Source organism: Ochotona curzoniae, unplaced genomic scaffold (assembly GCF_017591425.1).
Source record: "Ochotona curzoniae isolate NIBS_2020 unplaced genomic scaffold, NIBS_Ocur_1.0 contig_2754, whole genome shotgun sequence".
Taxonomy (NCBI): domain Eukaryota; kingdom Metazoa; phylum Chordata; class Mammalia; order Lagomorpha; family Ochotonidae; genus Ochotona; species Ochotona curzoniae.
In genome coordinates, this window is record NW_024465582.1 from 29,459,557 (window position 1) to 29,478,575 (window position 19,019).

The 19,019-nt window shown below is 43.2% G+C and overlaps 1 protein-coding gene across 1 annotated transcript in view; it reads right to left on the reverse strand.

The window, feature by feature from the left end:
* The window catches only part of DEPDC1B (DEP domain containing 1B), a 77,072-nt gene continuing 58,053 nt past the window's right edge, over positions 1 to 19,019 (reverse strand). The window contains exons 9-12 of the mRNA XM_040977578.1: positions 8,526 to 8,692; positions 6,013 to 6,189; positions 2,988 to 3,173; positions 1 to 1,025 (exon numbers count right to left, since the gene is read on the reverse strand). Of these exons, the coding sequence (XP_040833512.1) occupies positions 864 to 1,025; positions 2,988 to 3,173; positions 6,013 to 6,189; positions 8,526 to 8,692 (692 nt within the window). The 3' untranslated portion in view covers positions 1 to 863. The remainder of the gene's footprint in view (positions 1,026 to 2,987; positions 3,174 to 6,012; positions 6,190 to 8,525; positions 8,693 to 19,019) is intronic.

Consider the following 19,019-nt stretch of genomic DNA (forward strand, 5'->3'; position numbering starts at 1 on the left):
CACAGAACAAAACCCCAGCATTTATTTACATTCCATTCCATTTACTTTGAAAGGGATGAAGAAGATGGAAAAATATATTTATAAAGAAAATAATCACATTTTACTTAGCTCATATTCATTTTTACAAAAATAAAGCAGATTTGACACACACACACACACAGATCATAGGACTAAAGGAATCTAAGCCTTTGTACAGTTCAACCTTCCAGCTTTAGCCAAGAGTGAGTTTATACCCTGGTGGGTAGATGAAAAGTTATTCCACTTACAGGTAAATGGCAACTCCCAGACACGTTCTAAAGGAACCATCTCCAGGAAAATCGGCCCTAGCATCTGCCTGTTCTAGCATCCAGCTCAGCCATCAGGATTTAAGACACTGACATTTTCTGTGTAATAATGGAAACTGTAAGGTACACAGGAGAAATGACTGCTGCCACGAAGCCAACAACATCAGAGTTAACAGTATCCTGTGTCTGTCTTCTTCAAGACTGCATGTCACACCCAGGACTTGGTGATAACTGAGACATTGGCACCCAAGATATACACACAACTGTTATAAACACCAAGAGAGCAACAAAAATCAATGGTAAAATACTTGAAGCAGATTGTGTAACAATTATAAACATGTTCATTTGACACTTAGATGTGGACTTGCATCTTTTTAATTGATTTGTACACATTTAAAACAACTCGAGTTCTACAGAAATACTGATAATGGCTCAGGATTTTTTTTTTTTTTAACGTTAGTCTTTAGATTTCAGTAGTCTATTTTTCCCTCTCCCAACACCAACATCCTCCTCATGAAGAACGTGTTGTCTCCAGACCAACAGAGGCCCCTGGCCCATGGCGCTGCGGAAGTGGAAGGGTCACAGCCGGAAGCTCCTCGTTCTCTGAAACGGCTGGAAAGGCTTTTTCAGCGCCCACATTAGCAGCTGTGGTTTGGGCTTGGGTTTTTCAGGAAACACAAGTGCTTCGCTTTCTGCTGTGGGAAATCGTTCATGGTAGACCTCAGGATAGGATTTCTGAAACTAATGAAAAAAATGTGCAAGAAATGTCAGAGATAAAATTGGACAGCCTGTCCTGACCCCATATTTTCCTTGTTTTCTTTTATTTTTGCCAACTCGTTTGATTAGAATTTCTACATATCCAATATACCTTTTCCTAATTTCAATCTTCAAATAAAAGTCTCGCAGCCATATTTCTTAAAACTTTCCCCACTGACCAGCTATAAATAGACTTGGCTTTAAAAATATCTACAAGTACCTCTGGCTTGAAAATTTCTTACATTCTAAAGTAAATTCTGGCCCAGTTACATCTCAGAATCTCTGTGCTTCTCCAACTTGGCCCCACCAGCTTTTGCCCAAGTAGAAGTTAGAAGAGAACATTCTAGTACGTATTACTTTATGAAAAGCTAAAAGAGAGGTAATACATTCGTGCTTTGATACTCAGCACATTACTCCTAACATTACTGTGAGGGAAGTAGGACTAAGCAGAATTCTAGTGAAATTTAAAAATAAATTTTTTTTAAGGATTATGTATATTTATTAGAAAGGCAGATCAGATTTACAGAGAAGGAGAGACAGAGAGAAAGATCTTTCATCTTCTGGTTCGCCTTCCCAAGAGGCCACAACAGCCAATGCTGGGCCAATTTGAAGCCAGGAGCCAGAAGCTTCCTCCGGGTCTCCTACACAGGGTCTCCTACACTCCTACAGGGTCCCAAGGTTTTGGGCCGTCTTCTACCTGCCAGCCATGGGTGTTGTACATGACCTGTTACATGACTGGAGGGTCCAGAGAGACAGACATGCCTTCTAGGCAATTGCAGAGCTGTTGGGAGGAAGGACTGTTGGGAGACGTCCTTCTGCCTTCTCCTTTCTTAGTCTCTACAACGGACTTGCTCGATCAGACTGTCTCTGGTGGTTTGTGCTGCAGAACACACCTTCTCACCCCCTCAGTGGTCAGAGGAGCCTGCTGGTTAGGAAACACCTGAGAATGCAGGGGAAGTAGAGTAGCCAGGACTTGAACCGGCGCCCATATGGGATCCTAGCATTTGTAAGGTGAGGATTCGGCCACTGAGCCATTGCACTGGGCCCTCTAATGTTTTATATTGGGTTGACGTGGAATCTAGCTGTGTAGGATTTAAAGCAAATTCAGGGAACAGGGAGTCAGTCCAGCAGTTTTGACCCCCCACGTCTGTATCAGAGCACCTGGTTTGGATGACTGCTCTGCTTCCTGACTCTACTCTGCTGCAGATGATAACTCGGGGAGATGTTGTTTTAAGAGGTTAGTTCCCTGCCTCTCATTTGAGAGAGCTGTGTTGAGCTCTCAGCTCCCAGTTTTGATTCCCCCAGTCTCACTTGGGGAGTGAAACAGCAGTCCGGTGCTCCATGTGTCCAACTGCCTGCCTCCCACCCCCGAAAAAAATTTCCTGACTGTGGGTCTGTATTTAAGAATGGTCAACATAGACTATTTTGAATTGCAAACTACCCTTTGAAATCCTACATGCTGTAACCTCACATAACTGGATCTAAACACTAAGAGATGCCGGAGGGAACAAACGGACTTGACGTTGGCTGTCTAAAACCAATGGCTTTTAAATCCTGGACACCTTACATTTATGAACTCTGCCTGCTTTGCCTTTTGGATAAATCAGAAGAAACCTGTCCTCCTCATGGATGACTTCATGGAATTTGAAGTACTTGCTTCATGAATTCACATTATACCTCCTAGCAAACCAAAGGACAAACACTAGAGAACAACCTGATAAATGAAGAGCTCAAGAATAGCGAAGATCTACATTGAATGATACAGAAAATCGGGGAAATTGATCCGAACTGTGTAAGCACAGAGACTGCTGGAATCTTACATGGAATAATGCATTTTTAAACTGCTATGTCTCAGAAGAGATTTAGAAGGAATCTATTAAAATAGAAAACAACATAACACAGTAGGAGGGATGTGAGGGGGTGTCATATGGAGAGCAATCACAGTACCTGCTTCAGCTTTTTCCTCTTCTCTTTGTTGGAGAGCTTGGCATCTGAGATGACTTCCTCCAGCAAGGCTGCCAGCGGCTCCTGGGAGCCGTATGCTCTTTGGTATTCAAACTCTTCTGGGCTAATTTGACGACACCATGATGGGGCAGACAGAGTGATGTCCATATCAGCTCCTGGGTATTTTATCTGAGCCAAAAAGATTTGCAGTCAAACAAAAAGATGTGTTGACAAATGAACCATGAACACCCTTACTGATCAAACAGAACACGTCCTCCAGGAGGAGTGCCATGTCATTCCCCAATCTGGGGAAAGCTTTCTACTGAAAATAAAAGTATTTCTGTGATTTTCAAATAGTAACATTTGAAGCCAAAGGCTCAAATAGAAAAGTTGCGCTTTTACAACCTGAATATGCATTTTAATCAACAGCCTTTGCCTCTTCTAACAAGATCTGCAATTGAAACATTAAACCATTACAGAGCAGTTCTGAGGGCGGGGCATCTCAGCCTGTCAGTCAGGCACCTGGGGGCTCCTTTCTGAGGCTGATTTCAAGTCCCACTCAGAGCTCTGACTACAGCTTCCTGCCAGTGCACACTCCGACAGGAAGCAGGTAGTCGAGTCCCCTGTGGAAGACACGGAATGAGCTCCTCCTGGCTCTCAGCTTGAGCCTGCTCCAGTCCTGGCTACTGCAGGACTGACCCAGCAGCTGGCCCAGCAGCTGGGAGATCCCACTCTCACTCTTTGGAACTATCCAGGCTCTTCCTGCCACAGGCCAGGGATGCTTCCCCCACCCCACTTCTTTGGGAACAGACAGAGACCTGCACTGAGCTAGTGGTTTGCAGACAGAGGAGCCATGCCCACCTCCAGTTTTACTTGAGAATCAAGTGAAGACAACAACCGTGTGGGCCCTGCATGAGGTGGAAGCGATAAGGGAGAGATGTGGGGGGAAATGGAAAACAAGGCCTATCAAGAAATAAACAGCCACCCCAAATAGTTCCTTTCAGAGTCTAGAGCATTTTTGAAACTATTGCACCCTCCTATTCTCTAGCAGAAGATGAAATTGACTATTACATTTACTCCTTATCCAAGATATTTTTTTCCCAGAAGCAACAGCTAAAATGAATATGTTGTCAAGAGGGGTTATTATATTAAGCACATTCCGTGCCTCAATAGCAGCTTAATCGATCAAATAAAGGCAATCTAAGGCAGACAAACCGTAACCACAGGGGAAAGGGACCTACACACAGGATCTGTTTTTGTTGGAAATAAGAACGGTAGGGAAAAACAAAAAAAGGTGAGAACAAAGTTGATGGATGGCCAGGCAGAATGCAACAGGTAGAGTCCAGGGCATGAGGAAAACCCTAGGTGCCCAGACAGAAGGACACAAGAAGAGGGTGAGACAAGGCCCACAGAAGGCTCGTATCAAAAACCCTGTCTACCTCCCAATTTTATCCGAGTCAGACCTGGCTGGCATTGCCCCCAGACAATCCATTGTTAGCAGCCCAAGCAACACTACATTTTCCAAGAAGCAGTGTTCTGAAATCAACACCAGGCAGGGGCTTAGTAGCCTATTCAAGAGAATGTATCTATAGGCCCAGCAATTATACTGAGCACTTCTATAAGAGAGAAGTCGTCGGTCAGTTGAGTGCTTCCAGACTCATCTCTTCACAAGATCATGTTTAACCACAGTTACGTTAATCCTTGTGGTCACAGCTCAGCCTTCTGATCCTCAATGGACAGTCAATGGTTCCAGTGTTTAGCTGCTTTGAGAAAGGCCTGCACTCCGTACGGGAGAATACAGACTGCAAGCATCCGGAGCAACAAGGTCATGGCCACAACACTCCCCACAGAAATTCAATGGAAGCATTTCTTCTTCTTCTTTCTTTTTATTTTACTTTGCCTACGTGTACCTTCATAAAACACTGTGGGAAAAAGGATTAAACTAAAACATCACTAAAATTTATACTTTTCATCCTTAAAACTTACGGCAGCAAAGTTATACATGTCTGTTAGTGATAATATGCAAAGTGGACAAAAATGTAAAAAAAATGGAACACTGATTTTCTTACACCAGTGACACCAATGGAAATCAAATCAATCAATCAATCTATAAAGGAAGCAAGACAACATGCTATCAATACAATACGCTCATGGCCTCTGAGCAAGCTACCCCCAGGAACTCATTCCTAGAAACTAATCATGGCTAAATGAAAAAGAAACTAGCTATAAGAATAGTTGTTGTCATGTTGCTTATAAAGTAGTTTCAAAAAATAAAGATAATCTAAATATTGACCAGAAAATATCATCTTAAAAAGTTAGCTACAGAACAAAAGGCAGTCACTAGTTGAAAATTTACTATGTGATAAATACTCCTGCAACCATTGTCCATGTATTAAACCACTCAATCCTACAAATAAGACTATGACGTATGTATTAATTACCTTTATTCCTATTTTGCATAAGAATAGAGAGAGAGAGAGAGATTAGAGCAAATGTGGTCTGAGTCACACAGATAATGCAGGGCACATCAGGATTTCACGCACCATTTATCACCAGAGTCTGTGTTCTCAGCCACTCTATTGTCACTCCGTAACATTCACTGCTGTGAGAAATTTTTATCTATGTATTATTACGAAAAAATGAGTTACAAGAAAGAGACAAGGAGAAAGGAAAGCTAGAGAGAGGAGAGAAAAGAGTAAAGAAAGAAGGAAAGTCAGGCCAAAAAACTACCTAAGAGACTTTAATACCAACTATGAACAATTCTGGTATTTGTTGGTATGCATTTTCTACATTTCCAAAATGTTTTGAATGTATTAAGATGATAATTATATATCAGTGACATAAGAAAACCAAGTGTGCAACCACACATTTTTTAATAACAGCAGTTACTTCTAATATTTACTAGGTGCCAAGAATTACTGCAAGCATTTTGTACACACTAATCCACATCACAGATTGCCCCAAGAGGCCTGGTGAGCTTACGTGACTTTCACTGCCGGTCACAGGCTGACCTCCTTGTCTCCTTTACCTGCACTCTTCGGAGATGAGCCACACGCTCCTCTATGGAGGTCTGCAAAGCCAAGGGCACCTTCAGGATCTCCTGGTAATTGTCCATTAGAAACGTCACCAACCTAGCAGCCAGTAACTCATCCAAGTCCACTTCATCCTTGGAGCACAAGATGCAGCGGGAGAATGTCTGCACCATCTGCAAACAGGGAGGTAAGTGAGTTTTGTCCCCATCCTGAAGTTACTGTCATCTGTTTCTAATGAACACATGAACAGTCAGTGAGAAATGGCCCAGGGCACAGGGCACACACCACACCAGGGACCTGGCCATCGGACGAGCCGGCTGTCTTCATCAGCCCCGCTCGAACACAATGTGCTTCTTCCTTGTAAGAATTCTAGTAGATAGAGAGCATGCAATTTTGAAAGATATCCCCCTTTTCAAGGTCCAGACACACACACATGCACACGTGCACACACACACACACACACACACACACACACACACACACACACACACGTGCACACACACACACACATACACATATTGGATATTATTGCCATGACCTGGGTCACTGAAACTTTGAAATTTAAAGTTCTTTATGACTATTCAGTCAAATAACATCTTTATCATCAATTTTAAAAATATATACCTACAAACAACTTTGGCTTCTCAATCAGTGCATCTTTTCCTAGTAAACTTGCTTTCTCTAGTGTTACGGATTTACTTTTAACAATCACCTTTGAACAAAGCCATGAGACTATGGAAATAATTGAATGATGATACTCCACAGCAATCAAACACAAAAATATGTATTATTTCCATAGCGTTCATCTTAACTGCTCCATTTTAAAAAATTGTTTATTTATTTTTATTGAAAAGAATTAGAAAGACAGACAGAGAAAGAAATCTTCCACCCCCTGGTTCACTCCCCAAGTGGCTGTAACAGCCAGAGCTGTACCAGTTCAAAGCCAGGAACAAAGAGCTTCTTCCAAGTCTCAAGTGGGTTCAGGGACCCAAATCTTTGGGGCCATCCTCTGTGCTTTCCCAGGGCATTAGTAGCAAGCTAAATTGGAAGGGGAGCAGTGAAGACTTAAACCAGCATCCATATGGGATGTGGGTGCTACAAGGAGAGAATTAGTTCTACCAATATGCTGGCTCCAACCACTCCTTTCTTAACACTATCCTTTGGGTCTCCTTTTTCTTCCCTTTCACATTAACTTCCTTTAGGACAATCTTACTCCAAAGTCTGTGAATGTGATATCATGCATTTCACTGGCACCCTGCAGTTGATGAATCATCTTCACTCTCACTTCTGTGTCCAGAGAGACACACGGGCAGAGAGCTTTGGTTTCGAGCCCATGAACCCTGGGGAAGCTGGGAACACCTTCAAACTGTATGCTCATTTTACATGGAGACCCTGATGGGGAGTGAGAGCTGAGTTCCTTCAGCTTTTCCCAGAGGTCTGTTGTTGCCCATCCATCTACTCCATGCAAGGATGTGCCGAACTGCTGAGCGCTCCACTCCTCCTGGCCCTAACTCTAGGGCTCAGCCCAGGGCAGGCTCCTGGGAATTCCACTGCTTTACAAGGATTTGGGAAGCACACATGTGCCCATGAGTCACCAATGTTGCCCCCAAGGCTTTCTTGTAGAGGAAAATTAACACATTTTTATTAGTCAGTAAGTTCTAACTATCTTATAGCACAGAGGGTGGGGAAGAAGACAAGTAAGAATGTGGTACCAACTTCCAGTGAGAAATTACAGAGATCTAGAGCACAGTGTTGTAAGCAAACCGATCATAATGTATGTTGCAAGATGGCTGAAAGAGTGCATTTTGCCACAAAAAAAAAAAAAGAAAGATCATCAGGTGAGGTGATGTGCAGCCAAAGTTAATTTGTTTTAATCGGTCTACACTGTGTTCATGTCAAAACACATTATAGTCCATAATGTATATATAACTATTAGTTCTCAATTAAAGCATAAATCAGTTTAAAAATAAATCTCACATGTTGATGTTATAAGTACAGTTCCAATCCAGCAGGTGTTTTCCAAGTGGACCGGAGAAAATGTTAAAACATCTCCTCACTTATGAACCTTAGACCCCACCTGGGGACATATGCGTCTTCTCTCCTCCCAGCCCATCTAGCCCAACTGTGTATGTTGCTTCTTCTCTTTAATCTGTGGTGCTGCATCTGTCTAACCGGTATATTAACAAAGTGCTTTCTGTTCAGGAGTAGGAGAGAACGCTGCTTTTGCAATTACCACTTGCCTTTGCAGTCCTCATCTGTTCTCTTTGCATCGAGGGTAGGTTATCAGTTCAACCACACAGCAGGCATCACTACCTTACGTTGCTTCCTTACGCATTCTTTACCTTTCCTAGGATTCTTTAGGACAGTGCCAGTCTGCTGGCTACCCAGCCAAGGCTCTTGCAGCAAGTCGGCCTTGCAGCTCCCTCTGGCCTTCCAAACTAGCAAACTTCACTCTGTTGAGTCTCATTCCAAAAACTTAAGTCACAACAGAAATGGAAAACCACCCTACCAGTGTCCTCGTGCCCAAGCCGTCACATAGCGGGGGCATCTCCTTGTTGAGGCAGATCCTGGTCATCATCCTCATCAGCAGCTGTAACTTCCTCCTGTTCTCAGGAGGCAGCAGCAGGCAGCAGATCTGAAAGGCTTCGACCGCCATCTGCTCTCTCTGCAGCAAACCTGATGTTGACAAAAGGTCTGTGAAATTACTAAAACTACATGAAATACTTTCACAATTCAGCTACAGTAGGCCATCTGATGAGAGAGACATCATTATGCACCAATCAGCACGGGAAACACAAACCATCACCCAGGGGTGATAAATACACCCATTTTGCTACCCCTTCCATGCGGCAGTTACAACCAGATGTGCCTGCTTCTCTTTGCCCCTGACCCAGGGTCAGCGGGTGAACACTAAGTGCACCCTCAGCACTCCCCCTGCTGGCTGGCTCAGGACACCAAGCAAGAGGGTGAGTGTCCATCCCTGTCCTGAATCCCCACCATGGCTTATCACCAGGGGCACCTGCTTGGCACTGACTCACAAACTAAATCACAGGACTAATGCTCCCATAGCCGGCCCACTGCCAAAAGACTCCACTTCCTCCTAAATAACACATGGTAAATAGCCCTTCATTTCACTTAGGCTGTTCTTTGCAATGAGTATGTTCATTTACTCATGTTATGGGGCATCACTCTCAGTTCAGATATGGTTTTGCTAAAATTATGGTATTGTAATACTGTGCTTCTTTTGACCCTCTTTGGCCCTGAAGAAATATGCAAGAGACATTTGTTGTCACATCAACATTTTCATATTACCACTAGTCTTTAAGTCGGGGGGTGGGGGGCACTACCTTTGGCACTGAATAGATATGTTTACCCGTCACCTGGGTTCTAAAAGCAAAAAGACAAGACAAGCCTCTTGCTCTGAAGAGTCCATGCACCATGAGAAAAACAGATAATAAAGAAGCAGTGAAATGTGCGAGGAGCTGCCACCGACATCCACAAAGGGCGATGCGAGGAACCGTAAGCCATCAGATTGCAGCGTTTGCTACCAGGGAGAGGACCTGGGAAAAGGGAAGCTGGAAGAGCCAGCAGACCACATTGTAGATGGCCTTGGCAGCCAGCCTAAGGCTCTAGGGTTTGATGGCAAAGAGAATGACACATGTGGGAAGAAAAGGGAGAGTTTTTATACAAAAGCTCTAACCCAACACATCCTTAGAAAATACAATTAACGACCATTATCACCACCACCATCATCATCATCATCAATGATGTAGTCAGCTTTCAACTTTCCATAATTAAATCAGTGGAAAGGGGAAAAAAAGAGCTCATCACCCCACTTCATTCATCATTATATTTATCCAACCAATGATTAAGGCTAACCGATTGTAAACACTGTTTTAGGAAAGAACTACAGTGAGGAATGAAACAAAATCCCCGGGGACCAGTCTCATGGTGAAGAGGGTTAAGCCACCTTCTGCAATGCCAGCATTCAGTGTGGACACTCAGATGCTGCACTTGCAATGCAGCTCTCAGTTAATGCACCTGTGAAAGCAACGGAAGATGGCCCACATGCCACCAATGTGCAACACTTGGATGTGCCTCCTGGCTCCTGACTTCAGCATGGACCAGTCCCGGCCACAGTTTTGTCAGTTATGTAGAGAGCAAACCAAACAAATGAAAGATATTTATTTCTCTCTTTCTCTGTGTGTGTGTGTGTGTGTGTGTGTGTGTGTGTGTGTGTGCACATGCGCAAAATTCTGCTTTTCAAATGAACAGATCTTGAAAAAAATCTGATCTCCTCTGCCTGCCAGCAGGTAATATCAATAATAATTATAAAAAAAATACAGCAATGTGATATAAGATAGAAAGCTGCTTTTGAGAAAAATAAAGCTGGGGAATCAGGGGATATACTCAAAAATCCTTCTAGCATTTCAAGAAAGATTTCTCTGTAAAGAGATGGCATTTGAGGGCCCACTGCCGGTTTGTATCCCAGCTGCTCCATGTCCCTTCTAGCTCCCTGCCTGTGGCCTGGGAAAGTGATGCAGGATGGCAGAGCGCCTTGGGACCTGCACCTGGGTGGGAAGAAGCTCCTGGCTATGGGTCAGCTCAGCTCTGGCCACTTCAGCCACTTGGGGAGTGAACCAGCAGATGGAAGATCTTTCTCTCTCTCTCTCCTCTGTAAATCTCCCTTCCCAAGAAAAATATATAATACGTTCAAAAAGAGAGAGAGAGAGCATTTGAGTTAAAACTTGAAGGAAGTAAAAATAAGCCAAGGAAACATAGGAAGAGAAAGTTTCATGAGAAAGGAAGCATTAGTTACAATGATGATGGCCTGATACCACACTTGGAATGTTTGAGAAACATCAAAAAGGCCAGGGAAAGAAAAGTGTGCCCAGAAAGGACAGGGCAGAAACGAGGTCAGAGAGGGAGCAGAGGGCATTTTATATTTCAGATTAAGCATGAAGAAGCAGTAAAATCTTCTTTGCTTTACTTTTTATTTTATTTGAAAAGCATAGAGACAGCGTGTTGGGATAAATGTCGGTGTGGGGTGTGTGTGTGTGAATGTGTGTGATCAAAGAGAGAGAGTGAGAGAGAAGAGGCGAGAACCTTCTGCTTGTTAGATTCACTCCCCAAATATCTGCAACAGCCAAGACAGGTCAAGTTCAACAGAGGTTTCCCAGGTGAGTGACAGGGACCCCATGAGTTGGACATCAATTTGCTGCCTCCAGGGTGTACAAGGGCAGGAGACCACAGAGGAGGCAGAGCAGCTGGGACTCCAACCAGGCTCTCGGAGGCTGCAGAAATCCTAAGTGATAATCTGCTAAAAGTATACTGTCCCACAATTGGTAAAATAGAAGCAAAAACTCCAAAATCTAAACTAACATCAAGGAAAAAACAACATAAATTAGATGCAAATTCTAATTTATGGACAATTCTCTTTAAAACTTGATTAAGAGATGCATTGTTCACTGATACACAGAAGCAAATTTGGCTCTTGGCCTCCACTGAGAACAACTAAAACACCACAACGTTTCAACACAGCTTTATTATTAAGTAATGAATTATTTAAGTCTGCCTTCTTAAATGCTAATGACCGCAACAGTTGCAAAATCACATTACAAGGCGCGGAATATTAACATACATAAAAATCATCAACATAATGTTTTTGTAAATTCACCATGTATAATTCAGAAAGATTCTGTCACAGTTATTGCCCTGTGGTCACCGGAAAATTTTCTCGCCTCCAATATCATACTGTGTCAAAGGATAGTCCATAAGATTGTGTGACAACTCACACTTGTCTTGTAGTTTTAGCTGAAAGAATGGTGATGCCTGTGTGGGCATCAATGAGAGGACCATCACAGCCACTGGCAACCACTCATTAGCTGGCCCTTGTCAGTCTCAGGATTACAGAAGTCACTGTACAGATAACTGTCTGCCTAGTGACTGTTGCCTAAAGTATAGATATCTGTCATTTGTGTCCATATAAAAGGCCACTGTTTTAAAAACATAAGCCAGAAATCTTTTGTTTTGCTTGTTAAACTCTTTATTAAGTGTAGCATGGAGCCTTTGCTATAATGTACATCTAAAGTGTCATCCAAAGAAAACCTGTTTGTGTGTGTGTGTGTGTGTGTGTGTGTGTGTGTGTGTGTGTGTGTTTCAGTCATGCTTTCCCTTCCACGTCACCCACTGCGACACAGATCTTGTGAAGTTCACTGGGACTCAGCGTTGGCAATAGCAGCCTGATCTGGGAACTATGTGCAGGCCTGCGGGTGGGGTGGCTTCGCGGCTAAGGACATCTGGCGCTGGACATACTTGGGTTCCTATACAAGCTTTGCAACTGAACCAACTTTCTGACCTGTAAGCCCTAATTTCAGTGCTTGTAAACTGGAGAAAATAAGAATCATAAGAATTAATGAAATGGTATAGAACAATGCTTATGATAAAGTACTATATAAAATAACTATGATCGGTGCTCTGAGAGTTACACTAATAAAAAGCACGACTGACACTGCATTTAACAGGCTTTCACTTGCAAACTGGCAAGGGGACTGCCTGGCTGAGCCCAAGAGTTCAAGGACAATCCATAATTACTGACCTAAATTTACATCCTACATGTAATCAACCTAAACAGATGAAAAGCTCACAGGGTCAAACAGACAAGTTACACAATGTTCATAAACTGAAGAACTAAGGAACCTAGATATACCCTATCTCCCAGACAAAACAAAACTTGTTACAACGCTATAATAACAGTATGATGATACCACAGGAACAGACAGAAAGTCATGGGACAGAGTATACAAACTAGAAACGGGGTAAGCATTAAGAAATACAAAATTGGGCCTGGCACAGTAGCTGAAGTCCTTGCCTTGTACATGCCAGGATTCCATATGCAAGCAGGTTTGTGTTCCAGCTGCTCCACTTTCCATCCAGCTCCTTACTTGTGTCCTGGGAAAGTAGTAGAGGACCCTGTGCCTAGGTGGGAAACCCAGAGGAAGCTCCTGGCTCCAGGCTTTAAATCAGCTCAGCTCCAGCTGTAATGGCCCCTTGGGGAATGAATCAGCAGGTGGAAGATCTTTCTCTTTGTCTCTACTTCTCTCTGTAAATCTGTCTTTCCAATAAAAAATAAATAAATCCTTTTAAAAAAAAGAATTCACTAAAGATAGAATCACCCACAAAATTCAGTTCAAGAAACATTTTTTAATTGCTGGGATAATTTGATAACATGTGTTGGGAAAAAATTAAATGACAATTTCTTACCTTATAAATATATAGGAAATTGCTTTTAACCAAGATGGAATAATAACGATCAGATTAAATCTCTTTTCAAAAACTACTAGAAAAATATTAAAAAAAAAAAAAAACTTATCCAACAGCTGTTTCCAGACAGCAGTAAAGCGAATCAGTATGATTTTCCTTATTTTATGCCTGTGTTTTTTGTACTACGGGAAGCTGACCTAGTTTGTAGGAAACACACAAAAATATTTAGGGCTGATAGGGCATCACATCAGTTACTTAAATGGTACAAAAAAGCAGCTCTTCAAATTGCACCTCTAAAGCGCTTCGTTAATTTAAGATTGTTAGAAAATTCCAGAGGCCAGAGTCATGACGTAACCCACCACCAGCAACAACTGCATCCAACAGGGTGCCAGTTTGGTCCCTGGCTATTCCACTTGAATCTAGCTCCTGGTTAACAGCCTAGGAAAGTGCTCGGGCCCTGCACCCATGGGGGAGATCCAGGTGAGGCTCCGGACTCCTGGCTTCAGCCTGTCTCCACCCTGGCAGACACAGCCCTCTGAGAAGTAAACCAGCAGATGGAAAATCTTCCCTGCTGGGGTCTGTGTGATGGGTGTGGAAGACAGGAAGGTGTGAAGAGTATTGTTTCATTGCAGGCAGGGCTGCAAAGAACTTCCTGCTGTTGGGAATGGGTGACACCCACTTCCGGCAGGTGTCTCTACGACCACCTGAATACAGCTCCGCCTCCCTTTGCATGAACACAGGACAGCCCCATTGAGAATTCTATAATCTATTTAGGCATTGTCTGCCTCTGTGGAGTTAATGCTTACTACCAATGTGAGCTTGGAAGTTGATGTCGCTGATAGTGTTTTAGACAAAGGGCTTAGGGTTTTCCCTCCCCCATTGACCATATGCTAATCAAGGGTGTTCTGCCCCCAGGTGTAAGTGGGAATCTATTCGGTCCCTCTTTCTTTGATCTTTAGGGCCCTCCTTCTGTGAAGTCTTTCCTTCCTTGATTAACTCAAGACTAAGCTGTAGAATGAGGATTGTGGTAGGAATGTGTTACTGATTGATACGCACCATCTATTGAGAACTTTTTCCTAACCACGGTGCCAGGTGGATAACATCCTAGCCTGGTGAAACAAATGGCAGAGTTATCTTTAGAAACACCCACTTGACCATGACGTAAAAAGTCTGAGCCAGAGTTTGACTGATTCTGTATAAATAAAGCGGACAGCTTTCCCGCATTGTCCATTATGATGAAATCCTAGTGGTTTGTCTTTCTTTCCTCTTTGCGCCTCATCCACGCACCCTTTGCAAGTTCCAAACTCAGCTGGAGCTGGACTCCGGCACTTCCCCTCTCTCTCATATCTCCCTCCACTCTTGTTACTCTGCCTTTCAACTAATAAATAAATCTTTTTAAAAAAAAATCACAAAGAAAAATTTTAAACTTTGCTTAAAAGAAATTGGTACAAGGAACAAAGGGCCACATGGGAGCTGAGACGTGCGTTACCAATGAAAAGCCTCCTTTTCAGTACACGGTGTGTGCTGGTTTTCCAACACGTTTCTTTGTCTCAGTTATCACGCTTCTTCTCCCATGAGACATTGTTTAATTTCATTTTCTCTAAGTGAGTCTGAAAGCCATGATTTGACCTTACAAAATATGCTAATAAAAACATATTTTAAAACAGGATGCTGAAACTGTGCAATTATGAACAAAGACTCTCGAGAGCTTTCAAGTTTAAGGGGAGCATCAAAAATAGCTCTGGAAGGGGCTGCTGTTTTGTTCTGGGAGGCGAGCAGTTTGAGTTTGTGAAAAATCAAACATACACATGGAAACTTCTAGGCAGCTGGACTCAACAGAACTGGAACAGAAGGGTCAATATTGGAAATGCATAGTTAGAAATCAATGCATTCATTCAATACACATTCACGTAGAATGTGCTAAGATTAGACAATCAAGCCTAGAAAGACAACGAAGTCATTGGGGGGCGGTGTGAATCTCAACCACCACAAGCCAGCATGAACATGGCAGAGGTTGGTATCGGAGACAGGAAGCTTCAGTGATCTGTCCAGGCAAGGCTAACGTTAAGGTCCACAGAGGAAGTTACTTTTTTCCCGAAACTCTGAATATTTAATGCAATGGCACACACATTGAGGAGGCACTCATCAACTCTTTTCTCAACATGCGCTGAACTAAAGTCTGTGAAAAAGGAACCGCGTGATGCCACAGATGACGGGGCCATCCTTTGGGCATGGTGTGGCTAACGGAGTTTCAAAGGATCCCTACATAACCACCATGGAGATCACTTCTTGAAACGCTTTAAGCACTCAGCCCCTTGGATCAGCAAGACTTGACCAGAAATTGCAGCTGCGCTACCTTTTCAGTTTTCAAATCTCCTGAAAGCGCCAGAAGGGAGCCCACACACGTATGAAGCAATGGAAAATCTTGAAGACCTAGTAGAGGGCAGCTGATGTCACTGGGACAGCCAGTGCACAGTGACAGCAGTCTGCACTACAGAAAAGTCAAGCCCAGAGATGCTGGGGCTTTCAAATTTCCTAAAAAAAAAGGGGGGCGGGGGGTGGGAAGCCATAACATTAATTATTTCTAAAGTTTATATTTATGCTTTGATTTTTACTTGAAATGGAGATGGACAGAGAGAACTTCAATCTGCCAGTTCCCTTCCCAAATGCCCACAACAGCCAGCACTAGGCCAAGGTCAGGGAGCTAACAGGTAACTCGGGGCTTCCACCTGCGTGGCAGGGACCCAAGCGCTCAAAGCATGTCATCTGTTGCCTCCGTGGCTGCACAGCAGAGGAAAGCTAGGACGAGAAGAGGAGCAAGACTCCAACCCCGGCACTCCGATAAGGGCTGCGGGCACCTCAAGGGGCACTTAACTACTGCAGCGAAGAGTTGTCACACAGATATGAATTTACATGAATTTCCCGTCCCTTAAAGTTTGGAAATTAACTCAATGTCCTTATTAAAGTATATGTCAAATCATAACGCACTTCTTGCTTATTTCTATGGGCCATGTTTAGCCGCATGGGCCAACTGTGGCTGCTGACTCAACTGTCAAAAGCACCCTTCTCGGATTCCTCAATATGAAATATTGAAATATGCTACACCAATCTCTGGTTTCTGGGTGGGATACGGGGTGCGCATAAAGAATGCTCCCCTATCTGCCTCACCCCACTCAAGTGGTCAAGCTCTGACCTCCCTAAAAGGAACTGCCACTTTGGAAATGAACATCAACTACAGCCACACACAATCATGTTGCTAGGTCAGACAGCTGAGTCAAATTACACTGTCCATAAAGAACAAATCTCACATCTCCAAAAACAGCAATTTTTTCCCCCTAGGAACTTCAGGATGTCCTATTTCGTGATTAATAATGATTAACTGCTCTTGGGATCACAGCTTTGGAGTTAAGCCCAACTATGTCAGAAGCAGAGGAATAAATTTCAAAACAAGTTCATAAACTAAGCTAAAAATCATTTCACTGAGAGTGCTGCAGAATTTTTAGCTTCTGTAAAAAATATACTAATGAATTACTTTAAATACCTAATAACACCCTAATTCTAATTAAAATCAAAAGGTTTACAAGGATAAGTCAATCCTACTGAAATTCAATTTACAGATCTAAATATTTACCTTTCCCCAGACATTAAGAAGATTGTTATATCATATGGCCTGCTAATCATATAAACAAGTTATGGTCTTTTATAACCTAAAAGGTTTCCACTTTCTATTTTTACAAGAACCTTGTAAAAATGTCTTCTCTGCAGGACACGTCAAACATATTCACTTGATACAGAGAGTCCCTTCTCTAAAATGCTTGGGCCCAGAAGAGTTTCCAACTTTGGACTTCTTCAGATTTGCAAATATTTACATATACATAATAAGGACATATCTTGGGGATGGGGCTCAAGGCTAAATCTGAAATTCACTTCTGCTTTATACTCCCTTTATACCCACAGCCTGACGGAAATTTGCACCAACATTTTTAACAAAGTTGTGCACGAACCATAAGCCCGTGCACACAGCAGTATCACGAGCTCAGCCACTACGCTGATGCCCTGTCACAGACATCGCCACCATCCCCGACACTGAGGCTTCCTGCGCAGCCGCACGGCGATATTTTTCTTGTACTCATGCATACAAAGTACTTCACAACATGAAGAAGGTACGCCAGCAATCCAGAGAAAACACAATGTGTTAGGACCACCAAGCAGCCCAAGAACATCTCCACAGCACCAGGAACCACTGCTAAAACAGGAGCAGCAGCCAGGGGCAAGCCTCCCGTCTCTGCCCACCTTACTGAGCTTCGATTAAAAGGTCATTTTCCACACGCTACTCCTGTACTTCAACTTCATAGTTGAGAAGAAACATCAGAAGCAACTGAAGGGCTAGGAAGTGGGTCCTGCATGGATGAGGATGCATGTTGTAGACAATGTTCCCTCCATAATTGACGGTTAAGTTGCCACTTGGGAAGCTTGCATCCCATTGCAGGATGTCTGGGCTTCCGCTCTTAGCTGCTTCCGATCCAGCTTCCTAATGCTCACCCTAGAAGGTCGCACATAAAGGCTTAAGTCCTCACTGCCCACACGAGATTCAGACTGAGCCAGCGCTGCTAGCTGCAGTTGGCATTTGGGAGTAAATTACAGAATGCAAGCACTCTCTCTGCCTATCTCTTACCTTGCAAATGAAATGAAAACAACTACAAATTTTGGTAATTAAATATTTTTAAAATAAACACTATAATATCTCCTCCAGAGTTCTTTGCCACATTAAAAACAGTTTTGTGGGGCCCGGCACAATACTGTAGTGGTTAAAGTCCTCACCTTGCACATACTGGGATCCCATATGGGCACTGGTTCTAATCCCAGCAGCCCCACTTCCCATTCAGCTCCGTACTTGTGGCCTGGGAAAGCAGTCGAGGAAGGCCTAAAGCTTTGGGACCCTGCACCCGTGTGGGAGACCCGGAAGAGGCTCCAGGCTCCTGGCTTAGGATTGGCTCAGCTCCAGCCATTGCAGCCACTTGGGGAGTAGACCACCGGATGGAAGAGCTTTCTCTCTGTCTCTCCTCCTCTCTGTATATCCACCTTTCCAATAAAAATAAAGTTTTGTGTTAGAAATCTTTGATTTTATAAACTGATGCAACTCCTCGCTCTGATATGAGCACACACTGCTACAGATCTTCAACAGGCCCATCACACGTTATCAGTGCGCTGTCTACAGGCAGTGCTTCCGCATTGCTAACATTATCATCTTCACCCTCAGTGTCATCACAATCAGCTTGACTCACAGCTACACCAGCCATTTCATCATCACTGAATAAACAACTGTGGCCTCACAATTAACACTACACATTTCTTGAACATCTGCTTCTTCAATAAAGTTCTCTGCTGCTTTGCAATGAACAGATGTTTTATTTCCACTGATCTTTAGAGACCCGAGGCTCGGCTTTCATTCAAACCCTGCAAGCAGCCTGCCACTGTTCACACTTCCCTTTATTCTCTCTTTGCGACAGCCCCTTGCTTGTTTCACCATCAGCATACCACGCGCTCCCAGTGAAACGCAGAGGGGCCCCCCTCTTCAATTCGACCTTCATGTTTAGCTGTATGGAGATACAACCTTTTCAATGGTTTATCAAGATCTTCACTTTCAGTCGTAGGTAGTTACATCACATATGAACTTCAAATATTTATCCTTCTGTTTCTTCAGGTCAAATAGCATAGTCATTCCATATCAAATTTTTAA